At 35.6% G+C, this 23,249-nt stretch overlaps 2 protein-coding genes across 2 annotated transcripts in view; one reads left to right on the plus strand and one right to left on the minus strand.

Annotated features, from left to right (window-relative positions):
* The window catches only part of pacc1 (proton activated chloride channel 1), a 28,781-nt gene extending 10,593 nt beyond the window's left edge, over window positions 1-18,188 (minus strand). Inside the window, exons 1-3 of the mRNA XM_062034495.1 lie at window positions 18,087-18,188; window positions 14,371-14,476; window positions 9,137-9,346 (exon numbers count right to left, since the gene is read on the minus strand). Coding sequence (XP_061890479.1) covers window positions 9,137-9,346; window positions 14,371-14,476; window positions 18,087-18,116 — 346 coding nt within the window. The 5' untranslated portion in view covers window positions 18,117-18,188. The remainder of the gene's footprint in view (window positions 1-9,136; window positions 9,347-14,370; window positions 14,477-18,086) is intronic.
* A 3,778-nt stretch (window positions 18,189-21,966) lies between these two features.
* On the plus strand, window positions 21,967-23,187 carry LOC133640889 (uncharacterized). Its single transcript, XM_062034571.1, has 4 exons — window positions 21,967-22,062; window positions 22,110-22,464; window positions 22,547-22,749; window positions 22,848-23,187. Exons 1-4 carry the CDS (start codon window positions 21,967-21,969, stop codon window positions 22,965-22,967), a joined length of 774 nt encoding a protein of 257 aa, XP_061890555.1. The 3' UTR covers window positions 22,968-23,187.
* Window positions 23,188-23,249: the final 62 nt, after the last annotated feature.

Consider the following 23,249-nt stretch of genomic DNA (forward strand, 5'->3'; position numbering starts at 1 on the left):
TTTCTCTTCTTTTTTCGTTATATTATGTTTATTATTTATTATGTTTTATATTCATTTATTTTTTCAATTTCTCTTTTTTTCCCTGTTATATTATGTTTATTATTTATTATTTATTATGTTTTATATTCATTTGTTTTTTCAATTATTATACTAAGTTTTCCCCACATTTTTTTAGATTTATCTATTTATTTGATTTCTCTTTTTGTTTTATTATATACAGGATAAAACACATAATGTAATAAAAAAGAGAAATATGATAAACAAATAAGTTTTAAAAAATGTGAAAAACTCAGTATACTGTTTTCCACACACTTTTTATATTCATTTATTTTTTCAATTCCTCTTTTTTTCCCGTTATATTATGTTTATTATTTATTATGTTTTATATTCATTGGTTTTTTCAAACTTTATTATGCTTTGATGCGATCCTGACGCTTTAAATCAGGCTCTGACACGATTATCAAGCTCTGTTGTGCATTGGAATTAACGTGTCATGAACATTATGAACACTAATTTGTAATAATGACTTTGAAATGTGATATTGTTATGTAATTATGTGCAATTTGGAAGATGCTGTGATTATTATTTTGTGAATTTGATGAATAAATTGCGTGCGCACACATAGTATAATAAAAAAGAGAAATGTGATAAACAAATAAGTAAAAAAAAATGTGAAAAACTCAGTATACTAAGTTTTCCCCACATTTTTTTAGATTTATCTATTTATTTGATTTCTCTTTTTGTTTTATTATATACAGGATAAAACACATAATGTAATAAAAAAGAGAAATATGATAAACAAATAAGTTAAAAAAAATGTGAAAAACTCAGTATACTGTTTTCCACACACTTTTTATATTCATTAATTTTTTCAATTTCTCTTTTTTTTCCGTTATATTATGTTTATTATTTATTATGTTTTATATTCATTTGTTTTTTCAAACTTTATTATGCTTTGATGCGATCCTGACGCTTTAAATCAGGCTCTGACACGATTATCAAGCTCTGTTGTGCATTGGAATTAACGTGTCATGAACATTATGAACACTAATTTGTAATAATGACTTTGAAATGTGATATTGTTATGTAATTATGTGCAATTTGGAAGATGCTGTGATTATTATTTTGTGAATTTGATGAATAAATTGCGTGCGCACACATAGTATAATAAAAAAGAGAAATGTGATAAACAAATAAGTTAAAAAAAATGTGAAAAACTCAGTATACTGTTTTCCACACATTTTTTATATTCATTTATTTTTTCAATTTCTCTTTTTTTTCCGTTATATTATGTTCATTATTTATTATGTTTTATATTCATTTGTTTTTTCAATTTCTCTTCTTTTTTCGTTATATTATGTTTATTATTTATTATGTTTTATATTCATTTATTTTTTCAATTTCTCTTTTTTTCCCCGTTATATTATGTTTATTATTTATTATTTATTATGTTTTATATTCATTTGTTTTTTCAATTTCTCTTCTTTTTTCGTTATATTATGTTTATTATTTATTATGTTTTATATTCATTTATTTTTTCAATTTCTCTTTTTTTCCCCGTTATATTATGTTTATTATTTATTATTTATTATGTTTTATATTCATTTGTTTTTTAAATTATTATACTAAGTTTTCCCCACATTTTTTTAGATGTATCTATTTATTTGATTTCTCTTTTTGTTTTATTATATACAGGATAAAACACATAATGTAATAAAAAAGAGAAATATGATAAACAAATAAGTGAAAAAAAATGTGAAAAACTCAGTATACTGTTTTCCACACACTTTTTATATTCATTTATTTTTTCAATTTCTCTTTTTTTTCCGTTATATTATGTTTATTATTTATTATGTTTTATATTCATTTGTTTTTTCAAACTTTATTATGCTTTGATGCGATCCTGACGCTTTAAATCAGGCTCTGACACGATTATCAAGCTCTGTTGTGCATTGGAATTAACGTGTCATGAACATTATGAACACTAATTTGTAATAATGACTTTGAAATGTGATATTGTTATGTAATTATGTGCAATTTGGAAGATGCTGTGATTATTATTTTGTGAATTTGATGAATAAATTGCGTGCGCACACATAATATAATAAAAAAGAGAAATGTGATAAACAAATAAGTAAAAAAAACTCAGTATACTAAGTTTTCCCCACATTTTTTTAGATTTATCTATTTATTTGATTTCTCTTTTTGTTTTATTATATACAGGATAAAACACATAATGTAATAAAAAAGAGAAATATGATAAACAAATAAGTGAAAAAAAATGTGAAAAACTCAGTATACTGTTTCCACACATTTTTTATATTCATTTATTTTTTCAATTTCTCTTTTTTTCCCGTTATATTATGTTTATTATTTATTATTTATTATGTTTTATATTCATTTGTTTTTTCAATTTCTCTTCTTTTTTCGTTATATTATGTTTATTATTTATTATGTTTTATATTCATTTATTTTTTCAATATCTCTTTTTTCCCCCGTTATATTATGTTTATTATTTATTATTTATTATGTTTTATATTCATTTGTTTTTTCAATTTCTCTTCTTTTTTCGTTATATTATGTTTATTATTTATTATGTTTTATATTCATTTATTTTTCAATTTCTCTTCTTTTTTCGTTATATTATGTTTATTATTTATTATGTTTTATATTCATTTATTTTTTCAATTTCTCTTTTTTCCCCCGTTGTATTATGTTTATTATTTATTATGTTTTATATTCATTTGTTTTTTCAATTCCTCTTCTTTTTTCGTTATATTATGTTTATTATTTATTATGTTTTATATTCATTTATTTTTTCAATTCCTCTTCTTTTTTAATTATATTATGTTTATTATTTATTATGTTTTATATTCATTTATTTTTTCAATTTCTCTTTTTTTTCCGTTATATTATGTTTATTATTTATTATTTATTATGTTTTATATTAATTTATTTGTTCATTTTCTCTTCTTTTTTCGTTACATTATGTTTATTATTTATTATGTTTTATATTCATTTATTTTTTCAATTTCTCTTTTTTTCCCGTTATATTATGTTTACTATTTATTATTTATTATGTTTTATACCTTCATTTATTTTATTTCTTTGTCATCTTAATAAATATCTATCTTTCATTTCTTATGCTAGTATAAAAGGCATTTCTTTTATTTTTTATATTCAATGACACTAGTCAATATCACAGTCACTTCCTATTTGTAGTTGTAGACTGGGGTCCGCGCTTTGAACCAAGATCTGTTAAGCTTTCCTACGCTTTGAGTCAAGCTTTGCTGAGCTTTGTCAGGCTTTGATACGCTCTCGGCGCTTTATTCCATCCTTGACAGAGCGCCAAATTTTTTTAAACCGTTTAAAAATTTTTGGCGAACTTGCCGCATGTCCCGCTTCACTACAAGCTTTCCCACGATCCATTACGACCCTCACGCTTTAATCACGCTTTGTTGCGCTTTAACGCCGCTTTAAAGCGCCGTCAAAGCGCCGTTGGTGTGAACCTAGCATTACTGATATTGTTATCACGTATCTGTCATGATCCGTGGCCCGGATCATGTTTTCGTTATGTTCTGTTAGTTTAACTGCACTAGTTCCTGTTTTTTGTGCACTCTTGTTTGTTTTGGTTGCCATGGTGGCATATGATTTTCACCTGCCGCTGGTGTTCGGACGCTCACCTGGCTCTAATCAAGAGACTAATTAAACCGTCTTTGCCAGTCAGTCGGCCTGGCGTCATTGCTCGTTTCAGGTCTGATTCTATAGTTATGCTAGTTATTGGTTTCATGCCATAGTTCATGTTAGTTGTTTGTTTCTTGCTATGCTATAGTTCAGGGGTCACCAACCTTTTTGAAACCAAGAGCTACTTCTTGGGTACTGATTAATGCGAAGGGCTACCAGTTTGATACACACTTAAATAAATTGCCAGAAATAGCCAATTTGCTCAATTTACCTTTAACTCTATGTTATTATTAATAATTAATGATATTTACACTTAATTGAACGGTTTAAAAGAGGAGAAAACACGAAAAAAATGACAATTAAATTTTGAAACATAGTTTATCTTCAATTTCGACTCTATAAAATTCAAGATTCAACCGAAAAAAAGAAGAGAAAAACTAGCTAATTCGAATCTTTTTGAAAAAATTAAAACAATAATTTATGGATCATCATTAGTAATTTTTCCTGATTAAGATTAATTTTAGAATTTTGATGACATGTTTTAAATAGGTTAAAATCCAATCTGCACTTTGTTAGAATATATAACAAATTGGACCAAGCTATATTTCTAACAAAGACAAATCATTATTTCGTCTAGATTTTCCAGAACAAAATTTTTAAAAGAAATTAAAAAGACTTTGAAATAAGATTTAAATTTGATTCTACAGATTTTCTAGATTTGCCAGAATATTTTTTTTGAATTTTAATCATAATAAGTTTGAAGAAATATTTCACAAATATTCTTCGTCGAAAAAACAGAAGCTAAAATGAAGAATTAAATCAAAATGTATTTATTATTCTTTACAATAAAAAAATTAATTTACTTGAACATTGATTTGAATTGTCAGGAAAGAAGAGGAAGGAATTTAAAAGGTAAAAAAGGTATATGTGTTTAAAAATCCTAAAATCATTTTTAAGGTTGTATTTTTTCTCTAAAATTGTCTTTCTGAAAGTTATAAGAAGCAAAGTAAAAACATTTATGCATTTATTTAAACAAGTGAAGACCAAGTCTTTAAAATATTTTCTTGGATTTTCAAATTCTATTTGAGTTTTGTCTCTCTTAGAATTAAAAATGTCGAGCAAAGCGAGACCAGCTTGCTAGTAAATAAATAAAATTTAAAAAATAGAGGCAGCTCACTGGTAAGTGCTGCTATTTGAGCTATTTTTAGAACAGGCCAGCGGGCTACTCATCTGGTCCTTACGGGCTACCTGGTGCCCGCGGGCACCGCGTTGGTGACCCCTGCTATAGTTTATGCTAGTTGTTTGCTTCACGCTATTGTCACGCAACCCTCTACGTAAGTCTTGTTTATTTCATGCCACAGTTAGAGAGTTTTGCCTGTTATTTTGTAGATAGATTAATTAATATGTTCCTACCTGCAAGCCTTGTCCGGATTAGTCCGTTGGCATCCCGGGAGAACAAACCTCGCAGTAAGCCGCGAAAACCCCCGTTATGACAGTATCGGTCAGATATCAGCATTAAAAAACAAGTTGAAGAAAGCGGCATGAAGACGGTCTGACCAAAGAACCATCTATTAGGCTTGTAGGTTATGGTACTACTGTTATAAAAGCCACATAGACTATAGACAGAAACCCCAACTTACTAATATTAATTAGTAAGTATACATTTTTTGAGCCTTTTTAGAGAAAATCATATCATTGGAGTAAATAATGCAAATTACTCGATGATGTCATGGTGACCACGCCCATAGCCACGCCCGCACCGCCACAGGTATCTTGGCAGTTTATGGGAAACACTGCGTACATGTCTTTTAAAACTGACTTTGAAACAAGGTGGCAAAATAGTTGTACTTGTATATTGAGACAACGTTGATGTCTAACGTTGGATCCACGTTGTTGGTTGGGAAATGACCAAATTTCAATGGTCAAATCAACGTCACAAACTGACATTGAACAAAAGTAATCAAAAAGCATGTTGTTTCGATGTTGTATTTGTGTTGTAGAATATTGGTTGGGAAATGACCACATTTCAATGGTTTTGTACCTGTCGACTATCAGTTTAGCATCTTTGTTTTCTACCTGTCAACTGTCAGTTTAGCATCTTTGTTTTCTACCTGTCAACTGTCAGTTTAGCATCTTGGTTTTCTACCTGTCAACTGTCAGTTTAGCATCTTTGTTTTCTACCTGTCAACTGTCAGTTTAGCATCTTGGTTTTCTACCTGTCGACTGTCAGTTTAGCATCTTTGTTTTCTACCTGTCGACTGTCAGTTTAGCATCTTTGTTTTCTACCTGTCGACTGTCAGTTTAGCATCTTTGTTTTCTACCTGTCAACTGTCAGTTTAGCATCTTTGTTTTCTACCTGTCGACTGTCAGTTTAGCATCTTTGTTTTCTACCTGTCGACTGTCAGTTTAGCATCTTTGTTTTCTACCTGTCGACTGTCAGTTTAGCATCTTTGTTTTCTACCTGTCGACTGTCAGTTTAGCATCTTTGTTTTGTACCTGTCGACCGTCAGTTTAGCATCTTTGTTTTCTACCTGTCGACTGTCAGTTTAGCATCTTTGTTTTCTACCTGTCGACTGTCAGTTTAGCATCTTTGTTTTCTACCTGTCGACTGTCAGTTTAGCATCTTTGTTTTCTACCTGTCGGCTGTCAGTTTAGCATCTTTGTTTTCTACCTGTCGACTGTCAGTTTAGCATTTTTGTTTTCTACCTGTCGACTGTCAGTTTAGCATCTTTGTTTTCTACCTGTCGACTGTCAGTTTAGCGTCTCTGTTTTCTACCTGTCAACTGTCAGTTTAGCATCTTTGTTTTCTACCTGTCGACTGTCAGTTTAGCATCTTTGTTTTCTACCTGTCGACTGTCAGTTTAGCATCTTTGTTTTCTACCTGTCGACTGTCAGTTTAGCATCTTTGTTTTCTACCTGTCGACTGTCAGTTTAGCATCTTTGTTTTCTACCTGTCGACTGTCAGTTTAGCATCTTTGTTTTCTACCTGTCAACTGTCAGTTTAGCATCTTTGTTGTTTTCTTCCTGTCGACTGTCAGTTTAGCATTGTTGTTTTCTACCTGTCGACTGTCAGTTTAGCATCTTTGTTTTCTACCTGTCGACTGTCAGTTTAGCATCTTTGTTTTCTACCTGTCAACTGTCAGTTTAGCATCTTTGTTGTTTTCTTCCTGTCGACTGTCAGTTTAGCATTGTTGTTTTCTACCTGTCGACTGTCAGTTTAGCATCTTTGTTTTCTACCTGTCGACTGTCAGTTTAGCATCTTTGTTTTCTACCTGTCGACTGTCAGTTTAGCATCTTTGTTTTCTACCTGTCAACTGTCAGTTTAGCATCTTTGTTTTCTACCTGTCGACTGTCAGTTTAGCATCTTTGTTTTCTACCTGTCAACTGTCAGTTTAGCATCTTTGTTTTCTACCTGTCAACTGTCAGTTTAGCATCTTTGTTTTCTACCTGTCGACTGTCAGTTTAGCATCTTTGTTTTCTACCTGTCGACTGTCAGTTTAGCATCTTTGTTTTCTACCTGTCGACTGTCAGTTTAGCATCTTTGTTTTCTACCTGTCGACTGTCAGTTTAGCATCTTTGTTTTCTACCTGTCGGCTGTCAGTTTAGCATCTTTGTTTTCTACCTGTCGACTGTCAGTTTAGCATTTTTGTTTTCTACCTGTCGACTGTCAGTTTAGCATCTTTGTTTTCTACCTGTCGACTGTCAGTTTAGCGTCTCTGTTTTCTACCTGTCAACTGTCAGTTTAGCATCTTTGTTTTCTACCTGTCGACTGTCAGTTTAGCATCTTTGTTTTCTACCTGTCGACTGTCAGTTTAGCATCTTTGTTTTCTACCTGTCGACTGTCAGTTTAGCATCTTTGTTTTCTACCTGTCGACTGTCAGTTTAGCATCTTTGTTTTCTACCTGTCGACTGTCAGTTTAGCATCTTTGTTTTCTACCTGTCAACTGTCAGTTTAGCATCTTTGTTGTTTTCTTCCTGTCGACTGTCAGTTTAGCATTGTTGTTTTCTACCTGTCGACTGTCAGTTTAGCATCTTTGTTTTCTACCTGTCGACTGTCAGTTTAGCATCTTTGTTTTCTACCTGTCGACTGTCAGTTTAGCATCTTTGTTTTCTACCTGTCAACTGTCAGTTTAGCATCTTTGTTTTCTACCTGTCGACTGTCAGTTTAGCATCTTTGTTTTCTACCTGTCAACTGTCAGTTTAGCATCTTTGTTTTCTACCTGTCAACTGTCAGTTTAGCATCTTTGTTTTCTACCTGTCGACTGTCAGTTTAGCATCTTTGTTTTCTACCTGTCGACTGTCAGTTTAGCATCTTTGTTTTCTACCTGTCGACTGTCAGTTTAGCATCTTTGTTTTCTACCTGTCGACTGTCAGTTTAGCATCTTTGTTTTCTACCTGTCGACCGTCAGTTTAGCATCTTTGTTTTCTACCTGTCGACTGTCAGTTTAGCATCTTTGTTTTCTACCTGTCGACTGTCAGTTTAGCATCTTTGTTTTCTACCTGTCGACTGTCAGTTTAGCATCTTTGTTTTCTACCTGTCGGCTGTCAGTTTAGCATCTTTGTTTTCTACCTGTCGACTGTCAGTTTAGCATTTTTGTTTTCTACCTGTCGACTGTCAGTTTAGCATCTTTGTTTTCTACCTGTCGACTGTCAGTTTAGCGTCTCTGTTTTCTACCTGTCAACTGTCAGTTTAGCATCTTTGTTTTCTACCTGTCGACTGTCAGTTTAGCATCTTTGTTTTCTACCTGTCGACTGTCAGTTTAGCATCTTTGTTTTCTACCTGTCGACTGTCAGTTTAGCATCTTTGTTTTCTACCTGTCGACTGTCAGTTTAGCATCTTTGTTTTCTACCTGTCGACTGTCAGTTTAGCATCTTTGTTTTCTACCTGTCGACTGTCAGTTTAGCATCTTTGTTGTTTTCTTCCTGTCGACTGTCAGTTTAGCATTGTTGTTTTCTACCTGTCGACTGTCAGTTTAGCATCTTTGTTTTCTACCTGTCGACTGTCAGTTTAGCATCTTTGTTTTCTACCTGTCGACTGTCAGTTTAGCATCTTTGTTTTCTACCTGTCAACTGTCAGTTTAGCATCTTTGTTTTCTACCTGTCGACTGTCAGTTTAGCATCTTTGTTTTCTACCTGTCCACTGTCAGTTTAGCATCTTTGTTTTCTACCTGTCAACTGTCAGTTTAGGCTCCTCGTCACAACAAGGAAATGGGATAACATTGCTAAGGTATGGAAAGGGGTAGGATTAAATAAGATCAGCTTCTTCCTACTCCTTTTCGGACGTGCTGCAATGAAACAAGTGGAAATATGTGATGCATGTTCCACTGAAACTGAAACTGAAACTAAACATCCACGGTCCCTGGTTACAGTTCTCCGATAAGATGTTCAAGTTTCCCTTCGGCCGCTAACTGATTAAACGGGTGTGCCCGTGAAGGATCGGTGCGGTACCCACCTGGCGGCGAGAAGACGTCCACCTCCTTGTAGGTGACGGACATGACCGGGTTGTTGAGCTTCTCCAGGAAGTCGGAGATGGTCTGGTAGGCCAGGAAGGCGGCCACGGCCGTCAGGAGCAGGTAGATGAAGATGAGCACCACCGTGAAGACGTTCTTCAGGCAGGTTTTGCTCACCATGATGGACGACAGGCTGCCCCTCGCCTCGTCCTCTGCCAACACCCAAGAAGTCGCGTGAAGAAGCGTACAAACTGTGGTGCGTGTACTCCATCTAGTGGTACACCAAGGAACCACCTGATCAAAGTACAGTGTTTCATTCTCCTATATTCACACGCAGTGTTACTGTTCAAACTGACAGTGGCCAAAAATATGGAACACATTTGTCAAATAAAACCTCTGCCTTGTTTGTGATGAATACGCAGGCCTACTACGCTACTATATTCATTAACCATTTGCGGTGGACTAATGTTGTCTTTAGGTTGAAGTGGAGTGGTACTTGTTTTTGGCATCCTCTCGTGGCCGTGATCATTTCTTCAGCTCATGACGCCGTAAGGAAAGGGGTGTTGACACGTTTGTTACTGGATACTTTCAAACACGCCATGGAGCAATATGCAACTATATTATTTTATACGTGACAAATGTCCCGTTTTAGACTGCCATACTGGTCAATGGACACTTGTGTGCTTAGCTGTTGTGTAGCTGCTAGCTCCTAGGACAGGGGTGTCCAAAGTGGGGCCCGGGGGCCATTTGCAGCCCGCAGTTAATTGTTTACCGGCCCGCCACACATTCTGGAAATGCTATTGCAAAAATAAAAAATAAACATTACAAAAAGTGGAATGAGGTGACATCTAACTAGAAAAAGTTGCAATGTTGACACAAAAGCTGCCATGCAGGCTGTTTTGTTTCTTTAGTCTATCTTTATTTTTGGTTTTTTTGCCATTGCTTAAAATTTTTTTTATAATGAATTATTGACCTATTCAAGGCTCCAATTATTTCAAATATTTCACTTGAAAATGTTTTATGTGGAAAATATTGCAGAAAATATTGTGTGGTTGCCATACAAAAACATCAACGTTTTCTTTGACAAAAGAGCATAAAACAAACAAAATAATAGTTCAAACGTAAAATGGACAGATATATCTGAAGTTGATCTCCTAACTTAAGTGTTGAATGCATACTTGCCAACCCTCCCGTTTTTAGCGGGAGAATCCCGGTATTCAGCGCCTCTCCCGACAACCTCCCGGCAGAGATTTTCTCCCGACAAACTCCCGGTATTCAGCCGGAGCTGGAGGCCACGCCCCCTCCAGCTCAATGCGGACCTGAGACTGAGTGGGGACAGCCTGTTCTCACGTCCGCTTTCCCAAAATATAAACAGCTTGCCTGCCCAATGACGTCATAACATCTGGGGCTTTTAGAGAGTAGAGCGCACAACTGCGCACACAACAAGGAGACGAAGCAGAAGAACGAGGAAGTTACAGACATGGCGACGCCGTCGACGAGCAGGATGAAGAAATACGCTTGCAAGTTCCAAAACGAATGGAAACAAGAATTTCAGTTCATCCAGGACAGTTCGAAGGGGAAGGTGTATGTTGTCTGTAAATTTTGTAGAACAGACTTCTCCATTGAACACGGTGGCCGAAATGATATACTCATCATGAACGGAGAAGTTAAACAGGACAATACTGCCATCTAATGGATAGCCACCGGAACACTGAAATTCAAGTATTTCTTTTAAGTAAATAAAATAAATAAATATATATATAGCTAGAATTCACTGAAAGTCAAGTATTTCATACATATATATATATATATATATATATATATATATATATATATATATATATATATATATATATATATATATATATATATATATATATATATATATATATATATATATATTATGGCTGCAACAACTAATCGATTAAATCGATTAAAATCGATTATAAAAATAGTTGCCGATTAATTTAGTCATCGATTCGTTGGATCTATGCTATGCGCAGAGGCTTTTAAAAAAAAAATTTTTTTTTTTTTTTTTTTTTAAAATAAACCTTTATTTATAAACTGCAACATGTACAAACAGCTGAGAAACAATAATCAAAATAAGTATGGTGCCAGTATGCTGTTTTTTTCAATAAAATACTGGAAAGGATAGAAATGTAGTTTGTCTATTTTATCAGATTATTAATTGATTAATCGAAGTAATAATCGACAGATTAATCGATTATCAAATTAATCGTTAGTTGCAGCCCTAATATATATATATATATATATATATATATATATGAAATACTAGAGTTGGTGAATTCTAGCTGTAAATAACCACGCCCCCAACCACGCCCCCCGCCCCCAACCACCCCCGACTAAGTCCCCCACCCCCCACCTCCCGATATTGGAGGTCTCAAGGTTGGCAAGTATGGTTGAATGTAAAAAAAACTAATACAAATGTATCACTTTGAGTGGGGCACCTTTTGTATCCTAAATATATTTAATGGGATTTTATTTATCTTTTCACTGTGATTACTCAAAAATAACAATGAATTCATATCAATGGTGTCTTGCATTATTGATGTTTTTAAGGCTCTAATTACTTCACATCAAACGTTGCTTTCTGAATGTTTTGGGAAGTGGGGGAAATACTGCATATTTCACTTTTATTATAAAAAACAAAGTTGTCTTGACAGAAAAGGCATAAAACCTTTGGGGTTTTTTTAAATTTGATATCAACCTGAAGTTGATAAACTGTAGAGATTTACTGTAAGCGTTAAATTAAAAAAATAAATAAATAATTTGACTTTTTTTTAACATTTTAATGACTTAGACACTTTACGGTCCCCAGGAGCCCTAAAGGTAAAAAACAAACAAAATCCATATATTTTGTTATGATTTGAAAATGAAAACTATCAAAATGGCCGCCGCAGGCTTTCATTTTTCCGTATGCGGCCCTCAGTAGAAAAAGTTTGGACACCCCTGTCCTAGGAGGACATTTAGATGTTTAGTGGCTGTCCAGCTTTCCACACACTGCGTCGGATATGTTCGATGCAAGACGATATTATGCACATTTTCTGCTTCTGTCGGACCGATATTCGATATCAATATCCGATAAGGACACCCCTCCCTGCAGGCACAAGACATTGATACAACGTTGATTATACGTACATCTCCTCCAAAACTGACTTTGAAACAACGCGGAAAAATTGTTGTACTTGTAAATTGAGACAACGTTGGTGTCTAACGTTGGATCCACGTTGTTGGTTGGGAAATGACCAAATTTCCAATGGTCAAATCAACTCCAGAACCCAACATTGAATAAACGTTGTCAAAAAAGCATGTTGTTTCAATGTTGTATTTGTGTTGTAGAATATTGGTTGGGAAATGACCAAATTTCAATGTCAAATCAACGTCAGAACCCAACATTGAATAAACGTTGTTAAAAAAGCATGTTGTTTCAACGTTGTATTTGTGTTGTAGAATATTGGTTGGGAAATGACCAAATTTCAATGTCAAATCAACGTCAGAACCCAACATTGATTAAACGTTGTTAAAAAAGCATGTTGTTTCAACGTTGCATTTGTTTTGTAGAATATTGGTTGGAGAAATTACCAAATTTCAATGGACAAATCAACGTCAGAACCCAACATTGAATAAACGTTGTCAAAAAGCAGGTTGTTTCAACGTTGTGTTTGTGTTGGAGAATATTGTTTGGGAAATGACCAAATTTCAACGGTCAAATCAACGTCAGAACCCAACATTGAATAAACGTTGCCAAAAAGCATGTTGTTTTAACGTTGTATTTGTGTTGTAGAATATTGGTTGGGAAATGACCAAATTTCAATGATCAAATCAACTCCAGAACCCAACATTGAATAAACGTCGTCAAAAAGCATGTTGTTTCAATGTTGTATTTGTGTTGTAGAGTATTGTTTGGGAAATGACCACATTTCAACGGTCAAATCAACGTCAGAACCCAACATTGAATAAACGTCGTCAAAAAGCATGTTGTTTCAATGTTGCATTTGTGTTGTAGAATATTGGTTGGGAAATGACCACATTTCAATGGTCAAAAGAACGTCACAACCTGACATTGATTAAACAATGTCAAAAAGCATGTTGTTTCAATGTTGTAGAATATTTGGTTGGGAAATGACCAAAATTCAATTTAAAATCAACGTCAGAACCTAACATTGAATAAACGTTGTCAAAAAGCATGTTGTTTCAATGTTGTGTTTGTGTTGTAGAATATTGGTAAGGAAATGACCAAATTTCAATGGTCAAAAGAACGTCACAACCTGACATTGAATAAACGTTGCCAAAAAGCATGTTGTTTCAACGTTGTGTTTGTGTTGTAGAATATTGTTTGGGAAATTACCAAATTTCAACGGTCAAATCAACGTCAGAACCCAACATTGAATAAACATTGTCAAAAAGCATGTTGTTTCAATGTTGTATTTGTGTTGTAGAATATTGGTAAGGAAATGACCACATTTCAATGGTCAAAAGAACGTCACAACCTGACATTGATTAAACGTTGTCAAAAAGCATGTTGTTTCAACGTTGTATTTGTGTTGTAGAATATTGGTTGGAGAAATTACCAAATTTCAATGGACAAATCAACGCCAGAACCCAACATTGATTAAACGTTGTCAAAAAGCATGTTGTTTCAATGTTGTATTTGTGTTGTAGAATATTGGTTGGGAAATGACCAAAATTCAATGTCAAATCAACGTCAGAACCTAACATTGAATAAACGTTGTCAAAAAGCATGTTGTTTCAATGTTGTAGAATATTTGGTTGGGAAATTACCAAATTTCAACGGTCAAATCAACGTCAGAACCCAACATTGAATAAACGTTGTCAAAAAGCATGTTGTTTCAATGTTGTATTTGTGTTGTAGAATATTGGTTGGGAAATGACCAAATTTCAATGGTCAAATCAACCCCAGAACCTAACATTGATTAAACGTTGTCAAAAAGCATGTTGTTTCAACGTTATGTTTGAGTTACTCAATGTCAGGACCTAATTCAACAAGTTCTCAACGTTGTTTCAATGTCTTGTGCCTGCTGGGATATTATATTTGTATAAATTTTTTAGCTTTTGTCTGTCTTTTTTCTCTATTTTCTGATTGTTGTTTCTTTATTTTGCTAATTAGTGAATGTGCTGCGGGCCGACAAAACCCCTAACAAGAGACTATTTCATCTAAAAATGCGACAGGCTCGTTCCCAAACACGTTCCGTACCTGGTGAAACTCTGTCGTCGGGATCCTGGTCGTCTTCAACCGGGTCCCCAAAGAAGTCTGGAGACCGCCTGTTGTTCCCGGCATTGGCGTCGTCGTCATCGTTGAACTGCAGAGAACCAGCAATGATTCCATTGGAAATCATATATTCCAAACATGTTTTGTTGGAATTGTTTCTCTGACTTAAGTACGTTCAGTTTGTAGATTAAAAAATAAAAAAAATGCATAGATAATTGTGTATAAGGAGATTATACATTAAATATATTCACTGTAACAAGAGAACAGCCATAACTGCAATGTGGTTCTCAATGAAAATGTGTTTGACACCCCTAGTCATGCGTAAAAATGATGTTTGGAGCAGGAGGGGAAGAAAAAAAAGATAAACAGAGGGGGAAGTTGCAGGGACAAGAGGGGGAGATAAGATAGAACAACAGCAAATACAATATGTACAAATATGATAGTGAAAGTGATAGCAAAGAAGCAGTTAGTGAAGTAAATACTAATAACACAGAAATGACAATGAACATTATTATACTACAAATGGATCAATACAAATAACTAGGGATGTCCGATAATGGCTTTTTTCCCGATATCCGATATTGTCCAACTCTTTAATTACCGATACCGATATCAACCGATACCGATATCAACCGATATATGCAGTCGTGGAATTAACACGTTATTATGCCTAATTTGGACAACCAGGTATGGTGAAGATAAGGTACTTTTTTTTAAAAATTGTAAAATAAGATAAATAAATTAAAAACATTTTCTTGAATAAAAAAGAAAGTACAACAATATAAAAACAGTTACATAGAAACTAGTAATGAATGAAAATGAGTAAAATTAACTGTTAAAGGTTAGTACTATTAGTGGAGCAGCAGCACGCACAATCATGTGTGCTTACGGACTGTATCCCTTGCAGACTGTATTGATATATATTGATATATAATGTAGGAAGCAGAATATTAATAACAGAAAGAAACAACCCTTTTGTGTGAATGAGTGTGAATGGGGGAGGGAGGTTTTTTGGGTTGGTGCACTAATTGTAAGTGTATCTTGTGTTTTTTATGTTGATTTAATTTTAAAAAAACAAAAAAAAAAAAAAACGATACCGATAATAAAAAAAACGATACCGATAATTTCCGATATTACATTTTAACGCATATATCGGCCGATAATATCGGCAGGCCGATATTATCGGACATCTCTACAAATAACTATTGATAACGAATAATAACAATAATGACCTCTATTATCTACAATACAATTGTTTCAAATGCAACAATACATACAAGTAATATTAAGTGGAGGGGAAGAAGGAGAAGCAAACTATATTAACCTTTTAGATTGTTATAGTAACAGTAGGTTCAGCTTGATGAAACGTGGTTGTATGCATGAGTGTATGTATGCGTATGTGCTTGTGTATGTACAGTACAGGTATATGTATGTATGTACAGTGAATGTGCGTGTGGATGTATGAACGTGTGTGTATGTACTGTATGTGTAATGTATGTATTGTAGTTGAGTATGTATGTAATATATGTATTTGAGTATGTATGTATGTACTGTATTTGTGTATGTATGTACTTTATTTGTGTATGTATTGTGTTTGAGTATGTATGTACGTATTTGTGTATGTATGTACTGTATTTGTGTATCTATGTATGTATGTATTTGTGTATGTACAGTGTTTCCCACACATTCATTTATTTGTGGCGGCCCGCCACGAAAGAATTACGTCCGCCACAAATAAAAAACTTTTTTTTGTTGTTGTTGTTGTTGTTGTCCTGTCCAGCTTCTCAGGCAAATCATACAGTTGATGTAGATGCCCATATAGGCTGTTCAGATTTACTTTAAAAAAGAGAAGTGTAGGATACTTCTCTTGTTGCCTTATTTGTATTTGACCACTACTGTTTTCTGTTTATTTGTTACTGACTGTGGCAGGACACCTCTGCCTCTGTTTCACTTTATGTTGCTGGTAAATAATATGGTTGTAGTAGTAGGCTAAAGTTAAATTATTTAGTATGCACTAATTAAAGGGGCAGAGCTTTAAAAGACATTTTAGCTTTTATATTTTATAAGATATATTTTTTGTAAGAACCACAATTAATAAATATATTTCAGTGAATAACTTATTGTTCAAATCTGTATATAAATATGTACATAAAGTGTTTTAATTATATTGTAAAATGGATGGATGGATGGACGTTTAAAACAAAACTGTTATTATTAATCAGTAAGTATACATTTTTTGAGCCTGTTTAGAGAAAATCATATCATTGTAGTAGATTATGCAAATTACTCGATGATGTCATGGTGACCACGCCCATAGCCACGCCCCCACCGCCACAGGTATCTTGGCAGTTTATGGGAAACACTGATGTATGTACTGTATTTGTGTATGTATGTACTGTATTTGTGTATCTATGTATGTATGTATGTATGTACTGTATTTGTGTATGTATGTACTGTATTTGTGTATCTATGTATGTATGTATGTGTATATGTATGTACTGTATTTGTGTATGTATGTACTGTATTTGTGTATGTATGTACTGTATTTGTGCATGCTTGTATGTATGTATGTGTGTATGTATGTACTGTATTTGTGTATGTGTGTACTGTATTTGGGTATGCATGTATGTATGTATTTGTGTATGTATGTACTATATTTGTGTATGTATGTACTGTATTTGTGTATGTATGTACTGTATTTGGGTATGCATGTATGTATGTATTTGTGTGTACTGTATTTGTGTATGTATGTATTTGTGTATGTATGTATGTATGTATTTGTGTACGTGTGTACTGTATTTGTGTATGCATGAATGTATTTGTGTATGTATGTACTGTATTTGTGTCTGTATGCACATGTGCGTGTATGTTTGTACTGTATTTTTGTATGTATACACATGTGTGTACTTATGTACTGTATTTGTGTATGTATATACTGTATTTCTGTATGTATGTACTGTATTTGTGTATGTATGTACTGTATTTGTGCATGTATGCACGTGTGTGTGCGTGTATGTGCTGTATTTGTGTATGTCTGTACTGTATTTGTGTATGTATACGTGTGTGTATGTACTATATTTGTGTATGTATACGTGTGTGTGTGTGTGTGTGTACTGTATTTGAGTATGTATGTACTGTATTTGTCATTTAAAGTAATTCAACAGTTAAAAACAGCATATTGTAAGAATACTACAGTTGGATTACAAATCAACAACATTATAAGATGTTAAGTACAGTCATTTTTCCAGTATTTGTGTCTATTACACATAATAAGCAATACCCATCCTTTTATAAATGTTAGATAGGAGATTGTTTAAAAAAGAATAGTATACAAAAAAGCTAATACATCACAAGAAATACACATAAGTTATAGTAGAGCCTTCTAAAAGATACAAATAGTCCAATTGTTGTGGACACTTTTTCTGTGTCAACACATCAATAAAACAAACTAGTACATCAAATATTGAAAAAGTTCATTCACTTTAAAACTCACAGCGTGTTCCGGTAGTCTAATTCAATGTAATGAATGCAAAGTTGGGACACTTTCATACAAAAAAAATACAAAATAAGCATCGAGTCAGCTCATTTTCTCAGGAAGCTTCATTTCCTGCACTTGCAGTCACGTGACGTCACGTGTCCGGCACAAACACACACACACATTGTTATTAAGTCGAAATACATGAAATAAATAAGTAGATTACCTCTTGGTACGTGTTGTCTTTGCCGAGCATTCCTTAGGCTCCACGGAGGGACTCTTTCAACTTTCACTCAACATGTTTTAAAAAACGACGCCTGTGGGGGCGAAGGAGGAGGACGTTTGTCCTAAAAAAAAAAAAAAGCCTTAAAAGATCCTCCCATGATAGGAGACACGCCCTTTTTTAGTTGCCAAACAACACTAAAAAAAAGTTTATGTCCTGTGAGTCCTTACTAACTTAGCCTACAAGGAGAGACGAAAAAATATATAACATTGTGTAACCGATTTTATGGACTTTTTATACGGTATATGCCTTGAGCTCTTATTTTGAAGGCGCGAAGAGCGGAAGTGCTGACACGTGATGGTGGAGCGGCGTTTTGAAAACAAACCGAAATAAAGTGGTCCTCGTGTAAAACTGGAGCCTCCGTGTTTGTTATTTTGTAGTTTTATACAGTATAGGCGACATATATAAACCCTCGGTTACAACTGTTTTTCTTTGTCGTTATGTAAAAGCTATTTTGTCGTAATCAGGAAATGTGGTATCGTCCTGTCACAGGAAAAAGACAAGGCGCATGCGCTGTACATCTTCCCTATCCCAGGAAAAAGACAAGGCGCATGCGCGTACTCCAAGCCGACGACAACAACAAGAAGTGAGGAGCAGCGACGAATGAGTAAAACTGCAATTAAATCTTGACTGGATGGAATGTAATCTACATAAACGTTTCCGTAATAATATTTTTATTAACGTTACTGTATGGTTCTCTTTTGGTTAAAAAGATGAGAACGTTCTAAGAACGTTCTTAGAACATATAAAACTATTTATATGTTCTAAGAACGTTCTGAACGTTCTCATCTATATACCAAATATAATTTGCCTGCAATGGAAACAGCAACTGTTAGGCTTTTATAAGTGTTTTTTTTTGTGCAAATTTACTTTTTTATACAGTATGTTGTAACGTTTCCCTAACTTTCTGCGAAAGTGTTGTGTTTTGTGAACAATCTGACGCCGGCTGAGTCAAGGCTGCACTGCACGCACAGTAGGTGGCGGTAATGCACACACAAGGTTGCTTGCCAACCGCCATAAAAATCTAAAGAAGAAGAAGAAGACTGCACGCATGCACAATTGAAGCTGCTCCGTGAGACAAAGAAGGACGAAGGCTAACTACTTCCAGAATCCCGATTTTAAAGCAATTTGGTGCGCCATCCATTTATCACATGTAAGTAGATAGAAAGAGTGAAATACGAGGCACGTTTTTGTATAACAATTTCCAACCTACATGATTAATTTCAGACTAGTGATGGGTTGATGAGGCCTCATGAAGCATTTCGACACATTGCAAAACTGTATTGATACTTTGTCGATACTGTGTCACTAAATACTGACATCTGCTGGACATTAAAAATCCCTACAGGCAACCTATGGACCGACTCAACTGACACTGATTTTATGACCTAGTATATACAATAATATAAACCAAGTCATTGTATTTCATTTAGGATTATTTCATATCTTCATTTAAATAAACATATATTTTCATCTTTTTTAGATACAGTCAAATAATGTGAACATGTATCGTGACTAGGATGGTAGAAGGTGGGGATTGAACCCCAGTAACCAGCAACCCTCCGATTGCTGGCACGGCCACTCTACCAACTTCGCCACGCCGTCATTCCTGTACCTTTCTCTGCATCGCATGCGTCGAGCTCATAGAGCGAAACCCTGTGTCGGTGCGCGTACCGCTTTTAGAAAGTCACGTGACCGATCATGAGCTGCTTTGGTCACGTGACCGATACGCGAACTGTATCGCACTGACGCCTCCTCTGTGCCCTGTGAGCAACGTTCCCTCTAAGGTGCGCGCCTGCGCAATTGCGCAGTGCTCAAGCGTCCTCCGTGCACACCCTGCGCCGCACAGCCAATATATGCCGCGCACCAAATCAAACCCATCTGAATTCTAAACAAAATAAACACGTTTATTCTGTGTAATTTTGAAATGCAACTTTGAGTGACAGTGACAACAAGCGGCCCTAACGGTGTTCGTCAACAACACGCGTTGCGCCGCTTCCTAATAAACACAGTTTGGCGCGCAGGCGTCAGTGCGATACAGTTCATGAGCGGTCACGTGACCAGAACAGCTCACGAGCGGTCACGTGACCAAAACAACTCGTGTTCGGTCACGTGACTTTCTAAAAGCGATACGCGCACCGACACAGGGTATCGCTCTATGAGCTCGACGCATGCGCCGATGCATCGGTGTTGCCGGACCCATCACTAGTAGATAGAGTGAAATACGAAGCACGTTTTTGTATAACAATTTCCAACCTACATGATTAATTTCAGACCATTTTACGGTTTTAGCTAACTAGCTAACTAGTATGCGCTAACTAGCATACATTTCTCGTGCAGGTTGGCTGTTATAAAGTTTCCAAACTGACCAAAGACCAACGAATGACTTCTGAAGAAGGGTGGATTTATCTGTAGCCTAGTTAAACAATAATTTGCCCCGTCAGTGTCATGGTTTGAATGCTGCCTGAACGTTCCGTGAACGTTATAGTTCCGTGTGGGCGATAATAGGGCAACCCATTTTCCTTGGGTTTTTTTTTTTATAGAATAAACACAATGAAGAAGTTTCAACAGAGCGTAGATGGGCTGCCTCAACTAGGCGTTTGAAGAAGCAATGCCGACAGTCAACTTTAGAATTAGAGAGTGATGATAGCGAGCAAGAGAATGACACGACAATCTTATCAACTCCAGAAACAGTGACAACCCTTCAGTACATGGATGCTGCGGAGACTGCTTCCTGCAATGTCACCTACAGTGGCCCTGATAGTAAAGAGCCTGATGAAAATGATGCAGATTGGAGACTAATCGACCATCATGTCACCTTGTCATCTGATTCGGAAAATGAGAGTGATAGTGACTGCTTTGAAGATCATTTGAGATTGTTGGCAACCGAATATCATGTCAAACATAATGCATTGGACAGCATTTTGAAGCTACTCAAGAAAGTTTTCCAGATGGCTCCTTCTTTTGTGGTCGTTGAGTTCCTTGGTGAACGTTCAGTCGCTGTTGTCCCAACCATATGGACAGAAGATGATGGAAAGGTTATTACTTTTTCTGAAAAGTACTGTGCATAGGCATAATATTGTAGCTTATTATTATGTCATTCATCATGACTGGATTATTTTATCTTCAGAATAGCTTCTGCTATTGGCCAAGGCCAAATCCTACCCACTCCAGAATCCGGAAAGCTGAGATTCCTGACAAAGAAGTCTGGGATAGGCTGCCAATTCGGGTTTTCAGGAAAACATTGACTGGTAAGGGAATATTGTCAAAGTGTAGTGGATTGTCCGAAGCTTAAGCAGGCAACAAAAGTAGTTTAGTACAACAAATTTATTTACCCATTATCAGAAGTGCAGGTTGAATTGAGTTGGCCGTGCAGACAAACCACAAGTTACTCCGGAGCCAACAAGACACACACAAGCCAAAATCACTCTCGAGTTCCGGTCTTCTGCCATTTTTTATATGTCTTTTGTGCGTCATCGTTCCTTATCGAGTGCGTCAGTGTCTTTTATCTTTTCCCTATCTGTTCCATAACAACTCGAATCCTTTAGACAGTCAACACATTCTGTAGACAGGTTGGCACGACTTAACATTCACTTTTGTCCCACAACTGGTCCATTCAATGGCACAAAATACAAGAGTATTAAAAATGAGCGGACATTCTTAAAAGACAAGAAATATAGGTCAAAAGGTAAGAAATTCTACTACAAAGTCATTTCATGTATATTTTAAACAACATAAGTTCGATTCATCTTGAGTCATCAGCATACTTTGAAATTTTGCAGAAGACTTTAACAAGGCCCTTCAATACGAAAAACAAGCTGAAATGTTTTCGAGCCCAGAAGAAGTGTCAACCAAACGGAGCCACATCACCCCTGAACGCTATAGAAACAATGAGGAAGATGTGTTTGATGCTGACGGTGTAGTCACTTTTCAAAGATTGTTTACTTACAATACTCAACTACTTAGTGGTGCATACATTTTATTGTCTTCGTTGGTTTAGACGAAGAGGAAATTCGGCCAAAAAAGAAGTGCAGAAAAGAGAAACCACGGATCCTCGTCCAGGCACCCCCACTGCCAGAGCTCCCACCCTTTAACTTTCCAATCTCCTGCGAGTACCAGACCACTTCAGCCAGTACCAGCCAATACCAGACCACTCCAAGGCATCCAGGCCGACCTCACAGCCCAGCGAGAAGCAGCACTTCCAGGCTCAGTCCAGACAGGAATAATGCATCCCGCTCAAGCAAGTACCAGACCACTCCAGCCAGTACGAGTCAGTACCAGACCGCTCCACGAAGCAGCAGGAATGCCCTTGACAGTGAACGTTAGTTGATAGGTGGTGTTAAACAGGCTGTTACAACGGGCAGTAATACGAATTACCTCTTTGACTTTTGTTGTCTTTGCAGTTTTCCAGTTGAACATGAAAGTTCAAAATATACTTGAGAACCAGGGAGAAATGATGCGCATGCTGAGAGGGCTGGCAGCGCAGTCTGTGGGGCCAGAATCTGTGGATGTTCAAGATCTCATTGATAAGCCTTTCGAGACTCTTGAGCAGCTGAAGGCCTTCTGTGAACGGCTCGACACTGATCTTCTGCTCAGAAAGCAGCTGGTAATTACTTTTAATTCCCCACTGCAAAAATATCTTGCTCAGTTATCAAAAAACAATTTCTAATCAAGTACAATATTGTTGTTTATTTATTTGTATAGGTCAGGGGTCGGCAACCTTTACCACTCAAAGAGCCATTTTGGCAAGTTTCACAAATTAAAGAAAGTAATGGGAGCCACAAAAAAACATTTAAAATGAAAAACACCACATACAAAGCTTAAATGCTTTGTGCTATGTTAACCAGGGGTCTCAGACACACGCACCGGCACGCACTTTAATGTGGAAATTTGATGTTAGTGCAGCCCGCGAGTTTTGAATGAATGGCGCTTGATAGCGTCATACTTGCCAGCCTTCTCATTTTTCCCGGGAGACTCCCGAATATCAGAGCGTGATGACACTGCATTTGGTGCCCTCTACAGTCTGCCCTAACAGCGTGCCTGCTTGACCACACATAGAATGCAGTTTCAGCTTGCTCACGTAAGTGACAGCAAGGCGTACTACCT

The sequence above is a fragment of the Entelurus aequoreus genome, linkage group LG23, assembly GCF_033978785.1.
Source record: "Entelurus aequoreus isolate RoL-2023_Sb linkage group LG23, RoL_Eaeq_v1.1, whole genome shotgun sequence".
NCBI classification, from domain to species: Eukaryota; Metazoa; Chordata; class Actinopteri; order Syngnathiformes; family Syngnathidae; genus Entelurus; species Entelurus aequoreus.